The sequence below is a fragment of the Dryobates pubescens genome, chromosome 16, assembly GCF_014839835.1.
Source record: "Dryobates pubescens isolate bDryPub1 chromosome 16, bDryPub1.pri, whole genome shotgun sequence".
NCBI classification, from domain to species: Eukaryota; Metazoa; Chordata; class Aves; order Piciformes; family Picidae; genus Dryobates; species Dryobates pubescens.
Window position 1 is genome coordinate 11370063 of NC_071627.1, and position 26012 is coordinate 11396074.

General features: G+C 38.1%; 1 protein-coding gene across 1 annotated transcript in view; it reads left to right on the forward strand.

Annotated features, from left to right (window-relative positions):
• DOCK2 (dedicator of cytokinesis 2) overlaps positions 1-24316 on the forward strand; it is a 170075-nt gene extending 145759 nt beyond the window's left edge. Inside the window, exons 36-52 of the mRNA XM_009899183.2 lie at positions 497-537; positions 1983-2073; positions 3411-3530; positions 5240-5329; positions 6592-6696; positions 7180-7321; positions 7842-7923; positions 9368-9452; positions 11185-11271; positions 11600-11776; positions 13077-13160; positions 15619-15756; positions 17632-17759; positions 19425-19605; positions 21015-21135; positions 22082-22224; positions 23518-24316. Coding sequence (XP_009897485.2) covers positions 497-537; positions 1983-2073; positions 3411-3530; positions 5240-5329; positions 6592-6696; positions 7180-7321; positions 7842-7923; positions 9368-9452; positions 11185-11271; positions 11600-11776; positions 13077-13160; positions 15619-15756; positions 17632-17759; positions 19425-19605; positions 21015-21135; positions 22082-22224; positions 23518-23592 — 1890 coding nt within the window. The 3' untranslated portion in view covers positions 23593-24316. The remainder of the gene's footprint in view (positions 1-496; positions 538-1982; positions 2074-3410; positions 3531-5239; positions 5330-6591; positions 6697-7179; positions 7322-7841; positions 7924-9367; positions 9453-11184; positions 11272-11599; positions 11777-13076; positions 13161-15618; positions 15757-17631; positions 17760-19424; positions 19606-21014; positions 21136-22081; positions 22225-23517) is intronic.
• The last annotated feature ends 1696 nt before the right edge of the window (positions 24317-26012 follow it).

Genomic DNA, 26012 nt, shown 5'->3' on the forward strand with positions numbered 1-26012 from the left:
TGTCATGCATTCTACACACCCTGAGCAACTCCTATACATGCAAAAGTGTTACAGTGACAAAAATGGGCTTTATTTATGCAGTTAACCCCTTTAAAGGTACTGCACAATAGTGTTAACATCAACAGCATTCAATAACAACTTCAGTAAATCTCAGCTTCTTTTCTGGCCATCAAGTATAGGCAGAGCATGTGGCTTATTATTCTAATTCATTTGGATAACTGTATTTTTCTCTTCTCCAACAGAAAAATTTTCACCAGTTATTTCATTAATGAACTAGAAGTATGCATACATATGTATAATAATTGCAATGCACTAATTACTGATTAATATATTCATTGAAGTTGTATCACCAGTCTTGAACTTCAGACCGTCTGTAACTCCTGTATTTCTTATGCTGTCCAACTAGCAGGAAGAGCAAGACCTCTGCATGTGTATTTGTATTTTGTGTTTGAATAATAGGCATTGGTAGATAACTTCTATATGTTTGTGTCCCTAGAATTTCTACAAGGATATTAACCGTGAAGAGATGTATATCAGGTATGGCAGTCCTGTTGGATCTCTTTTGGAGAGGGCAGTAGTGTTCCCTTCTGGATTCTCTCTGTATCATTGTACTTGGCTTTTTGTTACCTACTGTTAGTTTACCACAATGACTCTGCTGTAGCCCTTGCCTGATTTACATTCTTACTCCAGCCTTTGCTTGGCCTTCAGCCATTTGGAATCTATTATATGGATTCAGCAGCTGCACTTTCCCCCCTAAGAATCAACTTTTAGTTGACCCAATCACTCAACATTCCTTGACTATTATTTAAAATAAAGGAAATGAGGTTTGGTGGAGGGTGTATCATATATTTAGAATGGCAGAAGCAACATTCAAGTGTTGTAGAATTGAGCAGTCTGCCAAGTCTCATTAAATATGCAGCACTGCAAGCAATGTGGAATTACTAGTAAAGCATTTTTCTGTAAGAGCTATAGCTGTACTGGCAAATTCTTTCAGATGTGATATGGCCTCTTACTGTCTCCAGGAGTTTTGCATATGAGCTGCAGCAAATCTTGCTGTTCTAAAGCTCACTCTTTGCTGCCTCCTCTCATCTGCCAAATCTACAGAACCACCTGCACCTCAGCCACTGCAGTGCAAAGCCCAGAATCTCAGCTGAAATGAGCACTGAAGGTGATTCAGAGCTAAACATGGAGCTATCAGCTGGAATGGCCAGGGAGAAACAAAACTTTATTTGTGGGCATTGCTGGGGAGGGGGGTAGTGACAACATTCTCAGCTGTGCTGACAAGGGAAATGCTAGTGAGTTGAGGTGCTACAGCAAGGTATCAGAGTTTCTGTGTCAAACTTTCATTGTCTGTAAGAGGACAGGATGCAGTTCTTTTCCTGGCTGCTGCAGATGTGGTTGAGTTATGTGATGAGCAGTGGTTGTGCTGGTAGCAGGAGTGCTGCCCTAGGGATTGAGGAGAGCACTAGCAACATATGACTTAGAACAACTTCTGCTTGCACCACCTTCCAAGTTTACAGTCACTTCCTTTGTCTTTCTGGGCTGGTATTTTCCATATTCTCCTTTAGTTTGTGTTAAGCTTATGTTACTTGTACCTCACTGTTGTGCTTGCATCCATTTACATGGAAAGTGTTTACATGCAACCAAAAAGTGCTACAGAGAAAGGCAGCTATCTTTAGTAACAGTCCAGAAATAATGGACTCTAGGGTCTGACTTAGCTCTTGAGTCTACTACTCCTTCCTCTTCCTCTCAGTTGTGTATCTGACAGCAGTTCACAGGAGGAGGTGAGCTCTTGCTTCTCCTTTTGTGCACAGTATTTCAGAGAGCTTTAATCCCTCAGCGTGTCTTTAAAGACACTTTGGGCAGTATCTGTGTGATGTCTATGAAGTTCCCATTACAGAGTGTTACTAGGTCTTTTTTTTGTCACTTAATATTGCAGTCCTGTCAATATCTACTCTAATTCTTGATCTCTCCTCTAACAGGTATTTGTATAAATTGCGAGATCTTCATTTAGATTGTGAGAATTACACAGAGGCAGCATATACCCTCCTGCTCCACACATGGCTCTTGAAGGTTAGATTTTCTGAACTCCATCTATAAATAAACTTCTGCATTTTTAAAAATTCCTAAATTAAACATGATTTCCTTAATCTCTGATTTACTGTTTATTAATTATTTCCCATGGGGGCATTCAGGTTTCTGGTTAAAAACATTGCAGTAGGCCGTGCAGAAATAACATTAATTGTTGAAATTGTATTTTCAATAGGTGATTGAAAGCCACATCTTGGCAAAACTTATTATTGTAGCAAAAATAGTAGTACTTTACAGTGAGAACATTGTGTGCAAATTCTGAAGCCATTTAACTTTAGTATGGTTTTTATTTTGCAAATTTCCTACTATCCCAAATATAAAAATGATGAATTGAATCCTATTTTTTTCCAACTGTCACAGAGGCACATCTGACTTTTCACTTCATATGGATCAATCTGATAAATTATGCTTGCTTCCTTTTGTAGCTAGTGATCAATTTTTGCTGCAACTAATATTCTCATTGTAACTGATGTCATCAATACAAATAGTCAGTAAGACGCACCTCCATTTCAGGGGGAAAGTCAAAATTTAAATGTCCCTCAACAAAAATGTAAGATTTTTTTAAATGGAATATGTTTTAGTGCAGAACTATGTAATTTTTAAATTCTCTTTTTTTGCCATGCTGCTTTGCTTTGAGATATGTTGTATGGATTGGTACAGACAAAGCTAATATTACAAAGAAATATTTTAATGCAAAAATCACACAAATCAGTCAAGATGACCTCACTGAGATAAAAATAAATAGTTTTCTCACATAGCTTTTCAGCCACATTTTTTGGGCAGGAAGTTACACAGCATTTTAAAGTGTTGTACTGAGTCCTGGTTATCACATGAAGTGCAGCACTTGTTTGAAGAGGTAGTAAATACTGCCTTTTCCAGTTTCTTTGTGGAAGGGTGAAACAAAGACTGAGGGTGGTTGGAAGGAACAAGCAAGCAACAGAAAAACCCACCCACCCAAACAAACAAAAAAACCCCAGCCTCCTACCCCCACAAACCACTTACATAAAATACATAGAATAAACCAGGTTGGAAGAGACCTTCAAGATCATCGCGTCCAACCCATCAACCAATCCAACCCACCTAAACAACTAACCCATGGCACCAAGCACCCCATCAAGTCTCCTCCTGAAAACCTCCAATGACGGCGACTCCACCACCTCCCCTGGCAGCCCATTCCAATGGGCAATCACTCTCTCTGTATAGAACTTTTTCCTAACATCCAACTCAGAAGAGCCTGGAGGGCTAGGCCTTGAATGAGAAGGATATATGAAATGTTGAACTCCAGAATCATATGGTTTTTAATATGTTTTTATTCTCAGTGGTCAGATGAGCAGTGTACACCCCAAGTCATGTCAACAGAGTTCCAGTGTTCACAGACCTATCGTCACTTGAAAGAGAATTTGTATGAGAAGATCATAGAATACTTTGACAAAGGCAAGGTAGGTTTGTAGAGTTCTCCTCTCCAATCTTTTTTACTGCATTACTTTGTATAGTGGTATTTAATGAATACTCTTTATGCAAAAGGTTTGTGTAGGGAATCCTCTTTGAAAATGTGGGTCAAGTAAAAATTGTGTCCTGAAAGGCTTATTCACAGAGTATATCTGTTCTATAGGAAGATAATCTTTCAATAACCACATTCACAAAGAAAGAGGGTTGATGTTTATACTGGTCACAAGAGTCTCAAGCAGTATTAAAATAATAAAATACGTTGTATGTACTTGCTTTCCTGGGAAAAGAATTCAGACTGTTGCCATTTTCTAAATGGACATACTTGCTTCAGAAGCTTGAGAATTTAACATCAAACTTAAAAAGTACTAGGATAATCTTCCATGCCTGGGTTTAGCTCAGCTTTTAGGAAAATATCTGGTAATGAAATTGCCTGACAATACACTGACAGCTGAGCTGAGATTTTTGGAAATAAAGCAAAAACTCGAAAGTAGGGAAAACTTCTGCGGTGCTAGATAATGGATCTTATGACACAATAAGGCCCTTCAGTCATTATGTCATGTCCAGCTATAGCCAAAGGTATGAAACAAGAGGGCAATTCATTACTGCTTGTTGCAAAATAAAGGTTTAACTCCTGCATTGAAGTCCTTCTTGTAATTCAGAAGTGAGAAAGCTTTTGGTGCTCCAGTGCAGTGCAGGCAAATGCAGTGCAGCGCAGGCAAATTTGGAACCTCTCAAGATGTTTTGTTGGCGTCTACGATAACTGCAATGTAGCAGTCCCCCTACCCACTGTATCAGAATTATCAAATCCTCATGATTTCTGATATCCTTAGCATTCAGCTTCTCCTCAGATGTATCAGAGGAGGTTTGCAGGCAGTTAAATACAGCTCTCAGGTTCAGAACTACCTAGCCTAGGAGTACACAGTACTGTGTAAAAAGTGGCCATAATGCATGTGACCAGCAGTGTCTTTACATCAGAGACTCATGCTCAGATAACCCCTTTTGTCTGTTTATTCTGAATAGATAAGAAATCAGGCAGAATATGAAAAGGCATTTCTGCCTGCTTTAAGACCAGTTTTGTGCTGAACACATTAAATGCCTAGAGCAAATGAGAAAAATTGTCCTAGTCTTCCCAATGCAGCTCTGTAATTCCTCACGGTAATTTTTAGTGGTAGCTACCAAACTGTGTGGACTGAAACAAGCTGCTACTCTGGGCAAGTGGCAATTTAAGTCAAAGCAATATAATTTTTAGGTTGACTAGGACTTGTATAATCTCTAGGATTATACAAGCTTCAGAATTTCTTGTAAAAATAAATGTGTTTGTTTTAGAGAGCCAGGTGTGAGTCCCCTTATACTCTGCTCCTGTGATGGAGTACATTCTGGATGCTATGCACCTTAGGGATTTGCTGTTCTATTTTAATGTATCTGAAAACTTAGGTGATTTTTTTTTTATTATCTTATTGTAAGAATAAAATAAGTTTACATATTCCTTCCTATAATGAACCATAAACCACTTTTATTTTTTCACATGAATCTGCTTTCCTACAGTTTATGATTGCCTTGAGTTTTCCTTTCTAAATGTGTAGTTAATAAATGAGTGCAGTTTAAAGATAGCATAATCAATAAAGCTGTAGTTAAACAGCGATGCCTTAAATACTTGTTGGTACTGGATTTACTTTTTAAAGATGTGCTTGCATTGCAGATGTGGGAAGAAGCCATAGCTTTATGCAAAGAGCTTGCAGAGCAATATGAAAAAGAAGTTTTTGACTATGAACTCCTAAGTCAAAACCTGGTAAGATTATATACAGATCTTCAAATTATTTCAGTCACAGAAATGACTACTTCTGAGCTATCAGGTGATTGAGCTTCTGATAAGCTTGTTCAATACAACTGATTTGTAATTCATTGGTCACTATTTTGTATTGTAACATTCCAGGGGTAAAGCAGAAATTCATACAGAACTGTGTGTTAATGTTGCATGCACATTTGTTTATTTGGAAACTTCTGTGGATGAGATAAACATGAGAGGCTGTATATAAAAGAAATATTACATATTTTTGTGGCTGTTGTGCTGCTTTAAGGTAGAAAAATAACCTGGATGCATGTTTTCCCCTTGCTATTTTTTTTTTTCTTTTTGCTTTCTTTAAAACTTAGGAACTTGAATCTTGACAAGCCTAAAGAATTCTGTCCTAATCAGGGATGGGGGAAGTAATGCATCACAAAGAGTTAGAACTAGGTCCAAAGGCTAGAAGTAGGATATTAAAGGAAGTTTAAATATTCAATTGTTCTTATTGCAATTGAATTAATCTAAAAAGAACTCACTCCCACATATAACTTCATTTCCCCCCAGCTGCCAAAATTTCACTTGTGTATGATCTTTAACAAATGTTTAGGACTCATTCAATAGATATTTCTGAATCTCCCACATGGGGATCCAAAAAATGAGAAACTATGGGAATCAAACCATGGTGCTGGATAGCTAAAGCTGCTTTTCCTCCCAATCAGTTCTGCACTTACCATAAACAAAATGATAAAGACAGTATTTTTGCCAATTCAACACAGGAAAAAACAGTAAACCTAAATGACTCTTAGTGTTTTATGGAAGACATTGTTCCAAGCCCTTTATGTGGTTGCGTGTCCTTAGTGTAGTGCTAGGGCAAAAGCTGGAGCTGATCCATGCCTCAGGAAACATTTGAGGCAGGAAGTTTTTTCAAATGTATTGTTTCAGAAATGTTATCAATTAAGTGTTGAAAGTGCCAACTATGACCTTTTTCTTTTCACTCTAGTAAACTAGGAGTACGCCTGATTCTGAGGTTCAACTAATTGAAGCCATACAAAATTAACTATGTATTCTATTTTCCCAGAAATACGAATGGTATTTAATGTACCACAAGAGTGTCAGGTGCATGCTGATTATTGCTCTAGCTTACCAACTGATAAGTGATAGATCTTGCATGCCCATTGATAGCTGTAGTAGGTAGTGTAATACTACCGTAGAGGAGAGGTTAAAAAACTGCCTAAATCAAAATGGATTGCTGTTGGTTTTGCTTTCAGATTCAACAAGCAAAGTTTTATGAAAACATTATGAAGATTCTGAGACCTAAACCAGACTATTTTGCTGTTGGGTATTATGGCCAAGGATTCCCCCCATTTTTAAGGGTAAATCTGTTTAAATTATTACTTTTAAAATCTATTTTTATATGGTTCTAAAAATACGAGCATACTTTACTTAGCACAAGTTTCTGGAAGAGGCTGCCCAGAGAGGTTGTGGGTTCTCCTTCTCTGAAGACTTTCAAAACCTGTCTGGGCATGATCCTGGGCAACCTGCTCTGGGTGCTCCTGCTTTAGCAAAGGGTTTGGATCAGATGATCTCCAGAGAGATCCCTTCTGACCCCCACCACGCTGGCATTCTGTGATGCCAGTTTATCTTCATTCTGTCTAATAGCATAAAGCACCACCTCTAGAGAATCCAGAACTTGGTCAGAGGGGTGTCTTGGTTTATAATTAATTGATATTTAGAAAGCAATAACACTCATTCCAAAATCTGGAGACTCAAGTGTGCCTTTGTACTAATAAACATGCATCTATAACTTCTGCCTCAGTTTTGCACAGCCCAAAAAATCAGCTGTTTATTCCTTGCAGAACAAAGTATTCATCTATCGTGGGAAGGAATATGAGAGGAGAGAGGACTTCCAGGCCCAGCTGATGAGTCAGTTTCCCAGTGCAGAAAAGATGAACACCACCTCAGCACCTGGGGAGGATGTGAAAAACTCTCCTGGTCAATGTATCCTTGAATATGTGAAAGATTACAGAATGGAGGCAGGTTAAGGAAACCTTGTTGAAAGCCTTTTCCAACCTTGTCAATTCTATGGGTGTGGTGTTGGGGTTTTTTGTTTGTTTGTTTGTTTGAGATCATGTACTTTCTTAAAGTCGAATTTGCTCAAGTCTGTTTGCAACTATGAGAAATGCACTACTTAGGCACTTAAGTAAAAGCTAACCAGTGGGTGTGAGTTTCAAATATACTGAAATACATAAGAACATGATATATTTGCTTACAAGTAGAGAGTATTCAGTACCATTTCCATAGAAAAAGGGCTGCCCAGTTATAGATTTAAAAGATGAAATGCTAAACAGCATGCCTAAAGCTGAAGAGTGAAACCCTTAACATCAGATGTTGTTGACATTATTTATGTAAGTTGGCTTTGCTTTTCATTTGCTTTATTGCTCTCCCTCTCCCTCCACCCTGAGCCTACTGTATTCTGTGCCAATAGTTAGTACTGTGCCCTTAACTTGCACAATTTCAGATATTCAGTGTTTTACAGTGCAACCAGTCCTGGAGGAGCAACCAAGATTCAAAAATAAAGCAGTACCTGATCAAATTATCAAGTAAGTCAATTGCTGTAATAGATAATGCAGTGTAAGTCAGTCCACTTTCCTAAACTGACAGCCATTATTCTGTGAATTCATCCATTTACCAATGAGTCTTAGAGCTTTAGTTGTCTTAGTTCATTAACTTAGGTATTCCCTGGAATGTCGTGAAAGAGCATCTGCTACCTATTTACGTCTTCAGAAGTGGTGGGGAGGTGAAATCCATGCTTTGGGCCAAATTTCCTGAATTGTCAACACAACTTCTTAAACAAGTGCTGAGTATAGTGGTCTTACAGGTGACAGGCAGTACAAGAATGGTGCAGTTTAAGGCTCTTGTACAACATAATCTTGTTATAACTTATCTTGCCAAGCGCAAAACACATGGTGGCAAAATTGTTTCCATTGGTATTATGGTCAAGATTTTGCCTGCATAAAGTGATATGACTCCTTGTAGCAGTCTTTTCCACTTTCTTTTCTTTCTAGGTAATCTTAATAATTTGTATTGGAAATTATAGGTTCCTATGAATTAACACAGCAGGAGTTTGCTTAGCTCAGCTGTTTGGAATCACAGCATTTGTCTCTCTAGTCTACCAAAACATGGCTTGTGACTATATTTCTGAGATATTATTTTTCCCTGTAAAATTAGCTTTTACTTAACATGTCTTTAAATATAATTAATCTTGAAAACAAAACCTAAAAGCAAAAAAGAGATACTTTTTTTTCCTGTGGATAGCAAAATAATTAGCTGCAACCATGCAATCCCTGTTGTTATCAATTAGCCAGTGGTGAAAGCAGAGGGGTTATGAACTTAGGGGAAACCTGTGCTCAGGTGGGTGGAGAATGATTCTGGCTAAACAGAATAGAACATAACATGAATTTGCAGTGGATTTCTTTACCTTAGTGTCCCCCTGTACAAGTGTTCATATACATTTTCTTACCACACAATAATGATTAGTGGCTTCCAATGTATTACATAACTGCTGATCAGTATTGTGAGTAGAATTGTTGGACACGATTAAACCAACTTGACACACGCTGTGGTTTCAAAAATGCAGGTATTGAGGTCCAGGGGATTGTGTCTGCTCTGCTCAGTTATTTTTTAACAAAATGTGCTCCTTTATATGCCACTCTAAAGCACACAGGCAGTGTGCATGCCACAGCAAGAATACAACACTGTAAAAAAATTTTCTAGACTTTCTTCTGTAGGTTTTAACATTCTGGAATTTTTATACCTGGAAATACCACTCAGTCACAAGCCAAAGTTTAATACCTGTAAAAGTATGTTGCCCCTCATTTATTGAAAAGTAGTTCTCTCCTGAGTTTTCAGCAAAGTGATTTTTTTTTTTTTTCCTGATCAGTAAATTTGCTTTTAATTAAATCTCAGCTTGGCTCAAAATGAAATATTCCACTATGATAACAAGATCCATAATTTTCTGAATTCTGCAATTTTTTAACATTGCAGTTTTTATAAGTCCAACAATGTGCAGCGGTTCCACTATTCAAGACCAGTCAGAAAAGGCTCCGTTGACCCTGAGAATGAATTTGCTGTAAGTAAATGATAGACAAGGTGATGGATGGAGTTCTGGTAGATGTGACTGACTTTTGATCTAGCTCCTTTCTTAATCTCAGATTACTCATTACAGAACAAAAAGCTGAGCACAAGGTTTCTGTTTCAGCCCCACTCCTATGTACTTACTCAGTGATACATCACTGTTTCAACTGCAGGCAAACATTATGTAGTTAAATATGTCCAACACATTTGTTTTAAACAGCAACATTTTCTGGTATAGTTTTTCATTATGAAACAAGATGTCATGTAAATAAATGCCAACTGGTTTGCCTCTTGTAGTTTACAACAGTTTGGTGAGCTGCCTGCTTGGCAGAGAGAGGTGTGTGAAATCTTGACAGACTAAAGTACTTCCTCTGCCATTTTCATTCCCATGCATAATGTTGCAGTGCTGAAGAACAGTCTTCATTGTTCAAATATTGTAGGAAATCTGAAACACTATACATTATTTTTCAGAGCCATGCATAAAAATGTGTTAAATATCTATATTTTAGTTTTAGTGGGAGCTGGTATTTTATAGTCTTCCATGAAACCACCCCATCCAACCCTTATGGCTAAAGCTCTGCTCTTGGGCTGCTGCTGGGAAAAGCCTGTTATTTCCAAGATGTACAGTTTCAGTTGTGTGTGTGCTGATCAGCAATGCCAACAGTTCCATGTAGGGCACTTGTCTGCTGTTACATTAAAAGCTTTGAATGTAAACTCAACCCTGACATTCCAGCTTTGCTCTGTATTATCAAGACTCATGATTCATGTTGAATTCCTTCGCAGACTGGAGGGTTCCAGAACCATTTACGAATATGTCTTGAAATGGTTTTACAAAAATTAAGTTGCTGTATTTTCATTGCTGCTGACAAGAGATAGTGTGCATTCTTCAAATAAAAATTGGGGTAGTTGTTCTTTGCACTCATTTGTTATGCTTCTCAGTACTAGCAGTTTAGATGCTGACAGTGGTAAAATAAGGAGCATAGGGTAAATGAACCAGTGGCATTTTAAAATCACAACAGCTGGTCACATAGGAACACATCCAGATGGGGTTTGAGTGTCTCCAGAGAAGGAGACTCCACAACTTCTCTTGGCAGCCTGTTCCAGGGCTCTGGCACCATAACAGTGAAAAAGTTTTTCCTTATGCTCAAGCTGAACCTCCTCTGCTCCAGCTTGTACCCCTTGCCCCTTGTCCAATCATTGGACATCACTGAGCAGAGCCTCATTCTGTCCTCCTGTCACTGCCCTTCACATCTTCATAAACATGAATGAGGTCACCCTTGAGTCTCCTCTTCTCCAGGCTAGAGACCCAGCTCCTTCAGCTTTTCCTCAGAAAGGAGATGTTCCACTGGCTTCATCATCTTTGTGGCTTTGCACTGGACTCTTTCAAGCAGTTCTCTCAGGTCCTTTTTGAACAGAGGGGCCCAGAACTGGACACAGTCATTCAATCTGTAATGGCAAAAGTAGGAATAGATGCTAAAAGATTAAAGGGTAATTTTCTTTTTCCTCTGCTTTGTGCAGGCTTAGTTCCTGAAGATGGCCTAATCTGAAATCAGAAAACTGATGTGTGCAAATTGCTGTGCTGGGTTTATTTTGCCGTATCTTTTGTGCAAAAAAAATACATATATTTTCCATTTACAGTCTTCTGACACTGACATTTCAGAAGAGAGAAAAGATCAAGGTTTCAATCCTGAAGTATCATTTTCTTTCTGCTGTTTTTTTTTCACTAGTCTATGTGGATTGAGAGGACATCATTTATAACAGCATACAAGCTTCCTGGAATTTTACGATGGTTTGAGGTTGTCTCCATGTCACAGGTGTGTATTAACAGGCTAAGAACCCATAAAACATGTATCTATATGAATCTTCAGGTACAAAATGATATACAGATTTGTGACACAAGGCTATTATTTACTTTTATAGATACAAAACTGTTATTACTTATGCTTTTTCTTTCTAGTGCCGGTATAAATATATCTTGCATCTGATTTATAGTTTCAGGACCAAGTGCTAAGAGAACTGAACAAACCTGTGTTGGTTTTGCTGAGCTGTAAGAATGTTATTCATATATGTGAAGTTCTATTAAACTCAAAATACCTTTTTATCTCTTTATCAACCTTGGAAGTCTTATTTTTTTCCCTACAGACTACAATTAGTCCTTTAGAGAATGCTATTGAGACTATGTCCACAACGAATGAAAAAATCTTGATGATGATTAACCAATACCAGAGTGATGAGAACCTTCCTATTAATCCACTTTCTATGCTTCTGAATGGAATTGTTGATCCAGCTGTTATGGGTGGCTTTGCCAAATATGAGACGGTAAGAGCTTCCGAGTCAATGCAAAGTGCATACTCATGATCATCTTGTGTCTTCTGACGTGACAGTGGAATGTGGGGTTGGGAATATGAAAGTTGTGACTTCACCAGTTAAGAGATCATCGTATCCTGGTCACATCTGTCTTTGAAAGCAGAAACTAGCAAGCTACGGTAACTGAAGCTCAATATTAATTGCAATTATGAGGGGTTTTGTATACTTGTGGGAGGAGATAATCCTTTTGTAATGAAATAGGCTCTCACACAGCAAGAGATTTCGTCTGCAGTAAATGAATTAAGTTTATCCTACAGGAGGACTGGACTATTTAGATGTGGCTGATCAATTAAACTGTCATCAGGTTTTCTCAGTGACTGCAGGCATTCTGCATATCAGGCTTTGTTGTTAAAAAATGGGAATACAAATAAAAACTCTTCTGGGAATACAGGGAAAATGAAATGTCTTGAGGAACTGAACTGCAGAAATTTTTTCCCTAGGACCATCTTGTGAAGGCAGGGAGGAATGTTAAAAGTTCATCTAAATTCTGTTATTGATTATTAAGATTTTGGATGAAAATGCATGTGGGGTTACTCCACAGCTGTAGGACTCTTATTTCGGCCTGCCAGTTCATGTTGAAAAGCATGCATCATGCTCAGTAGGCTCAGAATGTAAGACAGGCTTGGATACTGCTGAAAAGGCATCACATATGTATACATATGAACAAAATATGTGATAGGAGGGGCATATTGTGGAGCAGTATGCTTTATACTGTGGTAGTCCTAGAGTATCAATTTTTTAGATATTTGGCAGTTATGGATGGATAACTGCATTCTTCTTTTGTACCTGAGAGAGAGAATCTTTGGGCACCAAAAGGCAGGTCTATGTGTGTGCTATCTGACTCTGCTTATGTGTGATGACTTCAGTGACTGTATTGTGTAACACTGGCTGGTGACAATAAGTAGGGTACTTGAATGATGAGATCATTTCTCAGTGTAAACCCTGGTACTCCAAATTTTGCCTCCAAATAAGCACATCTTAATAAAACAAATGATAATTGGATTTCACAGTATGGGTCTCAAACCCAAAAGTGTTGGATAAAGACTGAATATTTTTGAAGAAGAAAGAGAGCTCCTCAGTTCTCAACTACTGTATTAAGGAACTATCACTGGCAGGATCTGGGTAAGGAGCGTTTGTATGTATCTGTTATTTGATGACAGGTATTATGGTCACCAGTGGGAGTCAAAGGAGTGATGACAGATGTCTTTACCTGTTGAAATGGCAGGCTGATTTTTTTTTTCCCCCCCTTAAGGCTTTCTTCACAGAAGAATATATCAGAGACCATCCAGAGGATCAGGAAAAGCTGAATAGACTCAAAGATCTAATTGCTTGGCAGGTAACTTCTTACTGATGGCTTCATCAGCTATTCCTTTTTTCCCATTCCTTTCTTGCAGGAGGAAACCTTTGGATGACTGTGTCATTTTCATGGAGAGGTTTTTTGGTGTTTATGTTTAAATATTTCCCCAAAGCATGGAGTGGTGGAAGAATGAGATGATCCCTCTTGCAAACTTTCTGCCTAGTTCTGTGATGAATTCTGGAGTGACTTTGGGCCTTTCAGTACTTAAATGGGGGCTTGTGAGAACAGAGGACACATTTTTTAGCAGGGCCTGTTGCAGCAAGACAGGAGGTGATAGTTTTAAAATAAAAGGGGAGATTCAGCCTAGCTATAAAGAAGACATTTTTTATGCTAAGGGTGATGAAACACTGGACCACACTTCCCAGAGAGATGGTAGATGGCCTCATCACTGGAAGCATTCCAGGTCAGATTGGAGAGGACTCTGAACAACCTGTTCACTGCAGGGTGGGATTGGACTAGATGACCTTTAAAAGTTCCTCCCAGCCCAAACTGTTTGATGATTCTATGATTCATTCTCTGTTAGATGAAAACCAGCAAGAATGAAGCATTTATTCTTCTCTCAGTCTTGAAATTAAATTTCCAAATAATTTTAATGGGGTTTTTTTGTACTATTTTCTTCATGTTTTTGAAGTTTCTTCTTGTTTCATTTTGATTCATCTGTTTGCTTATTAGTTTGTCACCAACTTTTACAGCTTTCTCCTGTGTTGTTGCCCACCTCAGGCTCTGTATATGGTTTGTTTCTCACCATCAGAAGTACTCAGTGGGTGTTGTGGTATAAACTGACTGTAATACCATCTGGTATTAGGAAGTAAAGTGGCAATTTATATCTATCCCTGCAAATCCCTCTAAAGAGGATAGACAGAGCTGTCTGTAATAGATGGGCTATAATACCTTGTTTTTAAAAATTATTTTGAAATTGAACTTCCATAAAATATGATCAGGTCAAAGAGGGGACAGATGTATACAATATTAACAATATTTATAGGGTCAGAAAGCAAAAAGGAAGCATGGAATCTAAGTGGATTTTACCAAAAAAATCCCCAAACATGAAGACAAAATATCTAAGAGTCAATAGTAAAACATTTAGAGAAGGTTACTGGCAGAAGGGTAGCTAAAAGCATGTCACACAGATCTCATAAATCATCATCATTGAAGACTGAAGAGTAATGAGATGTCTTTATGTTTTAAAGAGAAGCACTACAAAGTTCTTCTTTGTGGACAACATGTTCTTAGTTAAACAGCTTGTCAAAGTGTGCTGTCCATTATCATTGCAGATAAGATGGGTTTTGTTTTCTTTAAACTAGGTATCATTAAATTAATATAACAGCAAAGATGATAGTAACAATATAACAGCAAAGATGATAGTAACAATATAACAGCAAAGATGATAGTAACAATATAACAGCAAAGATGATAGTAACAATATAACAGCAAAGGAAAGCATGGTGGGGAAAGGGGTTAGAAGTATAGTATTAGTATCCCATGTGCTTCTTTTATTTGGTAAGCAAGCTGTTCCTTCTGACAAAGAAAAATGATAATTTATAGAGGTGAAGGGAGGTATTTAATGAACTGACAGACCTTTGCCTTAACTTTTTTAACAGGCCTTTAAGGGAGTAGGTTTCTAATCTTCCCCTTTTCCCAGGTTTTCAAGTCTACTTTTATGTACTTCCTGTCAACTCAAGCAGGAAGAATCAGGTATCTTAACCCTCTGGATACTTGTCAATGACCTCAGCCCATCAGCTGAGCAGTGAAAAAGAGAACAAGGGTACAGTGGAGCAGTCAGGCTGGTTAGTGCAAGCTGCCTCTGTTGGGTTGCTCGTTTTTGTATTGAAGCATTATCTTACTGAATTTTTCTTGATATGTGGTAAGTGCAGAGGAACTCTGCAGAGTAAATTCAAGGAGAAAAGAAGAAGTCACCTTCAGTAACCAGGCATACAAAACACATACACAGTTGCTATAGTAATTGTCAAAGAGGGCACATGATTAAGCCCCAGCAGTCACTTAATCCTCTGTCTGAAAGAGAAGAGTTTGAAATCACCAGCATGGAATCCACCTGGATGTTTTTTCATCCCTACCTTCCTTCTTGTAAACTATGGCAAGCACCTTCTTAACAGGGTGGACCAGTAATCTGTGATTTATTTTTTTTAACTCTAGCATGGTGTGTTTGATCTCATAACACTAAAAATCATAGGAGATAGGAAATGGTTACTGTGAGGCACCCAAATTCTTCAGAAGTTATTGAGCAATCTCATTTTCAGGAGCGCTTTCCGTCTTGTATGTATTGCTAAAAGCTGAGATCAGCTGACAAGTTTGTCTGTTATTCACAGGAAGAATTTTGGCATTAGCAGATACTTTAAATGCAGTTAGAAGGGTTGCACACCCAGTTTAGTACTAATGTTCTTTTCTTCTTATCCCCGCCCCCCCTTCCCCCTTCAAGATACCTTTCCTTGGAGCTGGAATTAAAATACATGAAAGAAGAGTTTCTGATAATCTTCGTCCTTTCCATGACCGCATGGAGGAGTGTTTCAAGCATTTAAAAGTTAAAGTGGAAAAACAGTATGGAGCCAGAGAACTGGTATTGCTCTCCTTTAAACTTCTTCTGCCTTTTCTCTTTACTTAATACACACCTTGCCCTTTTAAACAAAAACACAGTATCACAGTATCACAGTATCACAGTAACTAAGGTTGGAAGAGACCCCAAGGATCATCAAGTCCACATACTAAAGTTCTATGGCTTGTGGGTTTTCTTGTGATCTGCAGGTAGTAAGAACTGAGTTTTATAGTAAAAAAGGTTCATTCAGTTCTCTCACCTATCAAATATTCCTCATTATGGAAGATTTGGAGTATTTTATTATATCTATTAAAATTGCAATTCTTTTCTGCTCTATTATAGAAATAAAAGCAAATTCTCATGTTTCTCCTCTTCATAATTTTTCTTAGTGGTTTAGAGCTTTGATCTGCAATTGATGTCTCCCTGTGCTAGCTGCTTCCAGCTGTGTTGTGAAGTAAAACCTATCATGTGTATAATACTATAAATATTGGTTGACACCAAACTGAAATATCTGGGAATTGAAGGATAACTTCTAAGCAAAAACTCTCCAGACAATTCTTCAATAAAGTGGCCTATCTGAGCTTGTGCAGGCTAGCAAGAATAATGCTGGCTGCTTTTGGTGATTAAACACCAGTGGCTTTGGAAATTATTTAATAGCATTGCTTTCAGCATTGATGCTTATATGAGAGGATTTATTTCTTCTGTTGCAGGAGAAAACACAGCAAATTTCTAGCCTAAATTTTTGGATGTTGTACTGTGCTACATACTTGTATGATGAAAATTCTATATGGTTTTCTCAGTATCTTTTTCTTGGTTTCAGTCTCATGCCACCATCCTTACACAATAATAAAGAGGGTGAAATCCACAATTAGCAATCTCACCTAGTGCCTGAACCCTTCAGCACTCTAAGAGGTCAGCACTTTAAAAAAAGCAACCCATTTAAAATTCTGCAAGAGCAGAGAATGCACATTATGCATGGCCCTACATTTTTCCAGGACTGTCTGTCTCTGGGGCTAGCCTGAGCTAAGTTTTATTATTATTAAAAGTAAACAACAACAACAAAAGTGAGGCAGCAGATTCTGGCTGGTTTAAAGTCCAGAAGTCACTCCTGACGAGAGAATTAGCCCAGCAATTTGGTCATTGTCCCTACCTTATTATCAAGAGTAACAGGGAAGCATGTGGAAAGAAGTTAGATCCTTTCATTTGACTTTGTGTCAGGTTGAAAAGCTTACATAACTGTCAACATTAAGCTGAATATTTCCTTTATGATAGCTAAATCTTCTTCAAGAAGATTTGGAGTGAAGTCTCCTTTTTCTGCAGAACATAACAATTCCAAGCTTTTACAGAGAAAAATGGTGCAGCATATATGGCTTTGTGCACTATGGACTTATGATGACCTGGAGAATCTTCCCGTTCTTCCTGTCTGGCCCTTAGGGACATGTTAATTTTGTCCATCATTTGCAAACATATCATTTTAAAAGGCTATGGTAACACACAGAGATGGCAGAACCTGTTGTATTGAAGACAGAACATGATTAGTCTCTAATTTAGTTACAACTAAGGCAAATTTGCTCAGGCAAATACTTCATTGGTTTGCCTCACGTCTGTACAAAATAAGATCAGCAGACACCATTTCTCTTCATTTCTTTTTCAGACTTACAGTGAATTATGTCAGGTGTAGTTTATTTGTCCATTCACTGCATCATTGAACTTGAGAGGTTTCAGAGTAAGGATGTGTCCACACATCAAAAAGAATCACAGTGATTAATGGTAGCAAATAAGTTCTTCCATACCAGATGTTAAAACATCTGTATTATCTTCAAGACCTAGGGAAAAGGGATGAAATGAAGTTCACACCAAGATGTTTTATAGAATATGTTTCTCTTTTCCATCCTGCAGCCAGATTTTGATGACAAGAGAGTAGGACGGCCAAGATCAATGCTGAGATCCTATCGTCAGTTATCAGTTATTTCACTGTCTTCCATGAATTCAGACTGCAGTACTCCAAATAAAATTGCTTCAGAAAGGTTGGTTATGAATACAATACTTAATTTTCTTCACTCCTATTTTTAACCAGTTGTATGGGATGAAACTAAAAGATTAATAAAGTAATTCAAGGATGACGATCACTAGCAGTCTCTTCAGACTATGTCAAAGTTAGTTTTAACTGCAGTAATCACTTCCTCCAGGCTTAAATCTAGAGTATTTTAACCTTCAGAGATAAAATATACTCAACTCTCATTGGAATAAATGAAATTTCATTTTCAGGAAAAGTTTCTCTTTATACAGCTTTTAACTTCACTAGAATCTTCTTGCTTGTAAAAATTAGAGAGGAAGAGCACAACCTTTACAGACTCACAAGGAAGGAGGCAGAAGGTTTTAGTAAAGCTTGCAGTAAAGCAAAATGCTTCACCTAATGTGATTTTGTAACCATAGCCCTGGGAAACATAAAGATTTTGAACTTTGGGAGAACAGTTATAGGTGTATTGATCAGCTTTTTCCTCCAACAAATCATTTTGATCACTTTATAAATTTTCCTTTGGGCATGCAGAACTTCTTCCCAAACAAGGTACATGTAAAATTGATCTTGCTGAGCAGTGTTTGATTGAGATTTATTTTCTTTTTTAATCATCTGCTCTCCCTTCTTTGAGTAGTTCACATTTGAAAAGCAAAATGTTAAAGGCTCATGACCCTAACTTGTAAATGTCTCTCCTTAAGCTGCCCCCCTATTCTTGCCTATTGTGGAATGCCAGTTCCTTGTTTAACTTTTTTTCAGTTGTCTGACAAAGATGTGTAGTACCAAACATCATGAGATGCCCTGGGCTGTTCTTCCTGCCCTTCAGTTTCCACTCAAGAAGGATGTACCACACAAACATCATTTGTGTCATACCTGCCAGCCCCATGTCTCTAACAAAGCAGGACACCTCCTAGGGAACCAGACAACTACACTTAAGCAGCTGAATCATGCACCTATTTTTAATTCTCATGATGCTAATTTGATTTAAGGAAGCACAGGTCAACAAATTCACCATACAGCCTGAGTTATCACTTTTTATGCTGTAAAATAAGTTCAACCCCATGTTCAGTTGGCTGATTACGTCAGCAGAGCAGGGAATAAAGCCAGCACCAATTTAATCTCTTTAAAAAAAAATATTTAAATGAAAAATAGCCTATTTTTAAACTCTAAAAATTAGAGGAAGAGAGGAGGGACATTTTACTTTTTGAAAAAATCACTGGTTATGTGTTTTGTTGTGCAGTATGGTGAAATACAGGGAAGCTTTTAAAGAGGGACGATACATATTTTAATACCCTGTTCCGCTGTTCTCAGCACCGGCAACAATGTGTTTTTTCTTTGGCACCACCATCCTCCTGCATAAACTTGTACTATAACCTCTGACTGTTTAGTTTAGGAGTTCTTAAGCTAATGTACAAATCTTTAAAGAGGGATTTGTGCTCTTGTTAATATTTTACATTCTTTGCAATCTTTTAAGATGACGTCATTCCACCTGAAGGCATCTTATTTTATCTACAGTTGCCAGCTGAAACACAGGGCAACAGCCCTTTGCAACGCTGCATAGAAAGTCCAAGGAAAGGATGACCTGCATTTATATTTCATGGGGAAATGACATCAGAATACCAGTGGCTCTTAAAATATCACTCAGCAACTTGTACTTTTTTCTTTGCTCCTGCAGCTTTGATCTGGAAGTAGTGCTACCGAAGCCAGTAAAAGCAGAACCAGAGGAGACTACTCTGCAAATTAATCCGCACCCTGAAGTAAAGATGAGAAGGTCCAAAAAAAGAACAAAAAGAAGCAGTGTGGTGTTTGCTGATGAGAAGACAGCACCTGATATTTCTATCTCAGATATGAAATGTGTATGTTACTGATTCCAAATAGTATTTTAGAATCCTTTAAAAAGAGGACATTATTCCTTTGCAGAGATGATCTGCCCTGACCTGAAAGAAATCTGCAAGATGCTGAGAAGGAAACAACTCAGTGGAAACATCAGAACATCTCTACTTGCTTATGATGACAGATAATGTAGCCCTGAAGATGCAATTTCTGAAGCTTGGTTAGCTTAAAATGGGAGTACTATATTGGGAGGGTTAAGTTAGCTTTCCTGTGGAGAGGCAATTGACTGTGCTGACATTTCATGGCAACTCCTTGCAGGCAGGGCTATTTCAGAAGTGATGAGCCCTGTATGTTTTGTACCTTGTTATGGAACATGCAGCTGCTAGGAAATTGCAAGATTGCAAACAGTGTTCCTTAAATGGTGCCAGGCTGTAGTTTGGAAGTACTGGCATCTCTTGTTCCACAGATCATCCAAGTGCTTTTATTGCACTGCTAGATCATTACAATGACTTACATAACTTACATTATGGCCTCTTCTTTTTTTCTTTTTTCTTTGTAGTTTAATTCTCAAGAGGTTTTTCTTCTTTTAGAATAAAAAGAAATAATAATAATTTTTAAAGGGTGGAAGATGTCCTCTTGATACACAAGCCTAATCTAAATTAAAATGCCACACAATAACAAATTGTTGGAACTGGAGAGAGAATAAGCAATTGGACCAAAAAAAATTTGAGTAATCATCACAGAGTAGAAAGCTAAGATTCTTTTGGGAAGGAGGATTATGATTGTCTTACACTACAGGTCCTCATACAAAGGAGAAATATAAAGCACAGTCATGCTCTGAGAAGCATTAATATACAAAGCCAGGCAACACCTTTGTCTTCTGATTAAATTAGGGAATGCATGCTCCGAACTGTGGGACTCTCATTACACACTGAGTTAGAGGATTTTGTTTTGCTTCAGAAGAGTAGTGACAAGCCTCACAGCAGCCAGGCTGGTTATGGTAATGCAGCGGGGACAAACGTTTTCAAAACTTCCCGTGACTTTGCTGATCATAGTCAGAGGTAGCTTTGGTATTATTCCAAAGATATGATAGAAATACCATCCCACAGTTTCCAGTGGCAGAAGCTCTTCCAAATAGTTTTTTTTAAAGTAATGATTTTTTTTTTCTGTGGAATAAGAAATATTTAAGTATAAATCATCTACAAAATCATTACACGTTTTTAGCTCGTGTATATGATATGTGGACCAAATTCTTCTGCTTCTAGTTACTTCTATTGTTTGCTCAGCAAACAATCCCATATAGAAGTAGGGATATGGATGATATTTTTTTATTATTTTCTTTAATGCTTTTCACCACATATTATTTTGCTTAGGTTTTTGTTGCTCATATCTCTGTTCATCAATGGCATTGTGGGGTTTTTTCATTAAACAGCTGTCAAGGAAATATGAGTTCATGAGTGACACCAACCTCTCAGAACATGTAGTGGCACCTCAGAAAACATCTGTCCTCAAGCAGATGAGCTCTGTCAGTCGTTCCATGCCAACTATCCCAGGTAAGCAGCTTACAGTAAATTGGCAGTTCTTTGCTTCTGTTAAGAAAACTGTAATAAAGGGTTTGCTCACAGTGGAGCAGGTAGCTCTGTGCCTCTGAGACAGAGATCACTGTTTAAGTGTGAGACCGGACTGCTACTACTACCTGATAACACTGCTTCCTAATGCTAGCGTGCCAATTCTCAGAGTCTTGCTTCTGGAGTTCACAGTTCTGCTTCCCAGTGTGGGCATTCCCCCTGCCTTGAAAGAGGCAAGATTTAGTCATCTTCCTTGCTCTGCAGGGTCTCACTTGCAGAAGCAAAGGCTTCTGCAGTCTGCCCTCACAGCTAAGGGCAGTGTTTGAAACAGGAAGGAATGCTCTGTATTTTGCTTTGGCAGATGATTATCCCCAAAGGTTGCCCCATAGTATGGTTTACACTTCTGCTTTTGATGCTAGAAAGGACTCTCAAAAGCATCCTTTGCAACAAGAGAAAGGGGAAACAAGAGAACACAACTACCCACTGTAGCCAGAGAAGGAGAACACAATGCCCAAAGTGGAGCTCCTTTTAGGCCTCTGTCAGTCCTCCCTACCTTCCACTTCTTCCACAGCACATCCCATTTCTTACCCTGCACTTCAACTATCCCTCTCATTGTCCCTGTTTTTCCAGCTGCTTAGCACAATACAATACACTGTCATGGTCTACTTCTTTTTTGTGTATTTTTACTGTATATCTGTTTCTTTGACTAGTTTGATTCATTCCTTTCACCATTCAGTGTCAATACAGAGAAGTTTGGTGTGTCCCCATTTATGAATGGGGAAACTTCTACTTAGGTTAATATTGTAAAGATATAGTTAGATTTTAAATGTCTTCATTCTTTCTAATAATGTCAGTAGTTCATTCTTTTGAATTGTGTTTTACTTTGCACACTGACTCTCCTTTTTTGTACCACCATGTTTTCTGTTCTAAGGAGTAACTCTGTCTGTCAGCTCTGTGGCACCCGATGAGACAATTGCGTCACATAGGCTGAGTCAGCCAGTGTTCCCTTCCACCTCAGATGGTGACAAAAAGCCCTTCAAAAAAAAGAAAGTGAACCAGTTATTCAAAACCATGGTAAGTTCTGTGTGCTTACAAGGAAACAAGGAAAGTGCCATAAAATCACAAGTCACATTTTAATTCTGTTTTCTTCTCTCATCAGAGAGAGGAGAGGAATCTGTGTGAGGAAGCAAAGATTTGTGTCTGGCTACGCTTCCTGGGGTCCAGATGTATGTTTGTTGAGCGGGCAGGCTCAGCTGTGCAGTTCTGCATCTGTACCACAGGAGGTCTCATTTGGCCAACTGATTCTCTGATTTGCTTTATATAACATTTATTAGAAAAAGAGGAAAGAATTATTTCTCGTTTGATTACTTACATTGGGCAGGTAGTACTAGCATCAAAGTAAGCAAGGCATCTGTGGCAAAACATGCTCAGTGTGAGTCAATTTCTGATATCAGAGATGGTTATTTGAAAGGTAAAATCAGCTTATACCGGAGTTGATAATATTGCTTCAAACAGGTATCACCCTTTATGGTAGGAAACCATTCACCAGCTTCTGTGGAAATCTCTCAACATTAACACTATTGAGTTTAATGTAGTGTTTGAAAGCAAAAAAGGTATCTTCAGTGCAGACACAAACATCCAAAAGTTTTAAAGTTTCCCTCTTCCTTCAGGTAGTGGGAAGGTGATGTTTAATGCAGAGGCTGGTAGCTACTGATGTGTACAGCTGTATAAGCATTCTGTGACGCTTGTCATATTTCACTTGTCACCTCTCTGCTGAGCTTTCAAAGCAAAGGTTGATTTTTGGGGTTATTGTTTGGTTATTTGGTTTTATTTTCCCCCTATGAATAGGTTTCATTTTCATCCATTGGTTTCTTCAGTCTTTTAAAAAATATATATAATGCCTTCAGGGACTATAGATCAACATATAGGAAAATTTGCATTTAGGGTTGTTCATAATCATATTAATTAATCCTTTCAAATTCACTTATATTCAACTTACCGCATGCTCTTTTCAGTAACAAGTTTTCAGTGTGATCTCCTCCCCTCACATTTAAACCTTAACAGCATATAAAATAAGGAGGATAAAATGTCTGGTTTTGCAAGTCTGAAAAAGGACTGAATAAAGCTGAAAATCCATTTGTATAAATGCTTCCACAGCATGGTTGGAATCATGTGGACAGGTTTCAATACAGGTTTGTGGAGAAATTATTTCAAAATATCCAGGATTTGGTGAATGTCTTTTTTTTTTCTCTAGCCACAGCTTAAGGCTCCAAGCTGGTAAAATCAATATGCCTCTAACTGCATCCAATACAGCACTCAGGTTAACATATGGCACTCTCTTATTTTTCTTTTCTTTCTTTTTTTCAGCGCATTTCCAAGGTTCTAGAAGATGGAAGGCAGTCTGTGGAGCACCATTTCAAATCTTCAACTACAGATCTGTAATTCATTCTGTGATAAGACCACCTCACAACCGAGATTAATTATATATACATACCTATTCTGTTTTAGACCACTGTCTCCTCTGAAGAAAGGCACTGATAACAGATGGCTAATAGAGACTATTAGCAATGTATTCATGGGCTGTGATGAGTTACTTGTGATATAGATGCAGGAGTAGCATTTGAGGAAAATACTACAGGATGTGCCCAGCAGGGTATGGAACAGAAGTTTATTTGGCCTCTGATTGTACAGGTCAAAGGACATTGTGTGTTCCCTGTTAACAAAACTTATTCCTAGAAAGAAAGTTGTATGAAGAGGCCACCTGCAATGCATACTATGTAATATAAGTCAGATCCTGTTCTTTTCAGAGAGCACAGAAGTTAGTGGTTTGTGCAGCTTGTATAGACATGCTCCAGCTATCTTTACACTATTGGCTGCAGTGTAGTCATGGCAACAGATGGCTCAGCACAAAATAGCCACTGACAATTTAATCTGTGGTCGTATTTGGATTTTCAATCCTCAGATCCCTCTGCTGCTCCCACCACACTGCTCTATGTCCTCGGTCTTTGTCAGGGTGGTGTCCATCCCTGTGAGAACATTTGTCTGATTTCTTTTCAGAAGAGTGGCTGTTAGGTTGAAAACATGCAAAAGTTTATTTACACATGTACAAACTGATATTATACTGGGTGGGATAAACAACAGCTGCATTTTCTACTGTTCATTAATAAAATGGTAAAAAAGTAGTTTCTTTCCTTGACCCTTTCTCACTGAAATCTCTAGGTATCATTGTGCATAAGGTAATAGTTTCTTACTGACAGCACATGGAATTCTACAAGTTCAGGTCTTCTGCTTTCCAAATTGATTTTCTGCGCCTGTGAGGCAGAGCTGGAAGATAATGGCTTAATTGGCACAGCACTGCAAGTCAGCACTTTGTGGTGGGTCATAACCTGTCAGTTCTTCCTAGAGGCAGGTATGCTATACAAATATAAAGGTTTCTAAAAGACAAATAGTTTATTTCCTTTGTGTTTCAGCCACCTACATCAGTTTATATCCACGACCTAGAATATGACTGCATATAGTGCTGTTGATGGGAGAGACTGGACTTACTGAAGTTTATGTGGACACAGGAAAGGATAAGAGGTTAAAATTCTTCCTTGCTGAATGGCTCAATCAATAGAAAGACATCTTCAATTTGTTCTAAGCCCAACTCTTTCTATAAACACTGTTCTGTTCAGCATGAATAATTTATTTAATGAATGTAGGCTCTCTTTGCAAGCTGTCAATGTGAAGCTGTTTTCTCTGGAATTAATTACTGATTGTTTTCTGTGAGAAGTTTGAAATATTTCCCATTGGAACTAATACTGCACCAAGAAACACTCACTAGAATAGACAGAAACAACATGGGTCGAGTTTTGACACTATCTGCAGCGTTTGTTGGCATGGATACTGCCAGACTTTTTGTTTCATTTGCTTTTCACAGCAACTTCACACCTAAAGCACAGAGGAAGAGCAAGCCTTTTCTAGAAAACAAACAAACAAACAACACAAACCAAACCCACAGTTTAATAGATTAAATTGTCTGTGAGTGAGAGAAAGTAAAATGCTGAGGGCTGCATGTTCAACATCTTGCTAACCTGGGGGAAGAAAGAGGGCACTAGAGTTGTGCTCCAGTATTATTTGAAGATAGATTGAAGAAATATTGATATCAGAAAAGAAAAAGTGTTTTAAAAGAGAATGTTTGGTTCTAGTGGGAACAAGTAAGAATAGGATGATTTAGCAACTGTTTATTCTTTGTAAAGGTACCTGTTCAAGGTTATCTTTGCTTATTGTATCTTGCAGCTGTGTTTTCATGTGAGCATGGAATGGAAAAGGTTTAGCTCAAGCTGTTATTATAAACTGTAGTTCAAGTGCTGTGATTCAAAATAGAAAAGCACACAGAATGGAAGAAAGAGCCCAGAAGCAAATACTGGGAAAGCAGTAGCACAATGTCCAAAAGAAGTTTGATGCTGAGTCTTTATCTGGTGTTTCAAGGTTCATGCGTGTGTTTTCCTCAGATTTTAGTGTAGTTTTTGATTAAGAATTTAGATTCACACTGAATTTACCAAATACCAGCAAAACTCTTAGTAGCTGCTCCACATCACAGCTTGGCGTCTTCTTGACAGCCTAGTTTTGGATCTGCTTCAAGCCTGAAATCAGATAAATCAACTCAGAGGAGAAAATCAAAATTAAGAAAAAATAACTACCAAGAACAGGATGTCCACAGAACTGCAATTTTAGAGATGTTTGGGCAGTGCAAGTCTGGAAAAAATCGTTTACTGTGGGACAGGAAAGACTGAACACGCAGCTAAGACTTTATTTGCTGACCTGCAGAAAGCTGTTACACTGCAACAATGTACAATGCATTTTTGCTGCATGCCATGTAT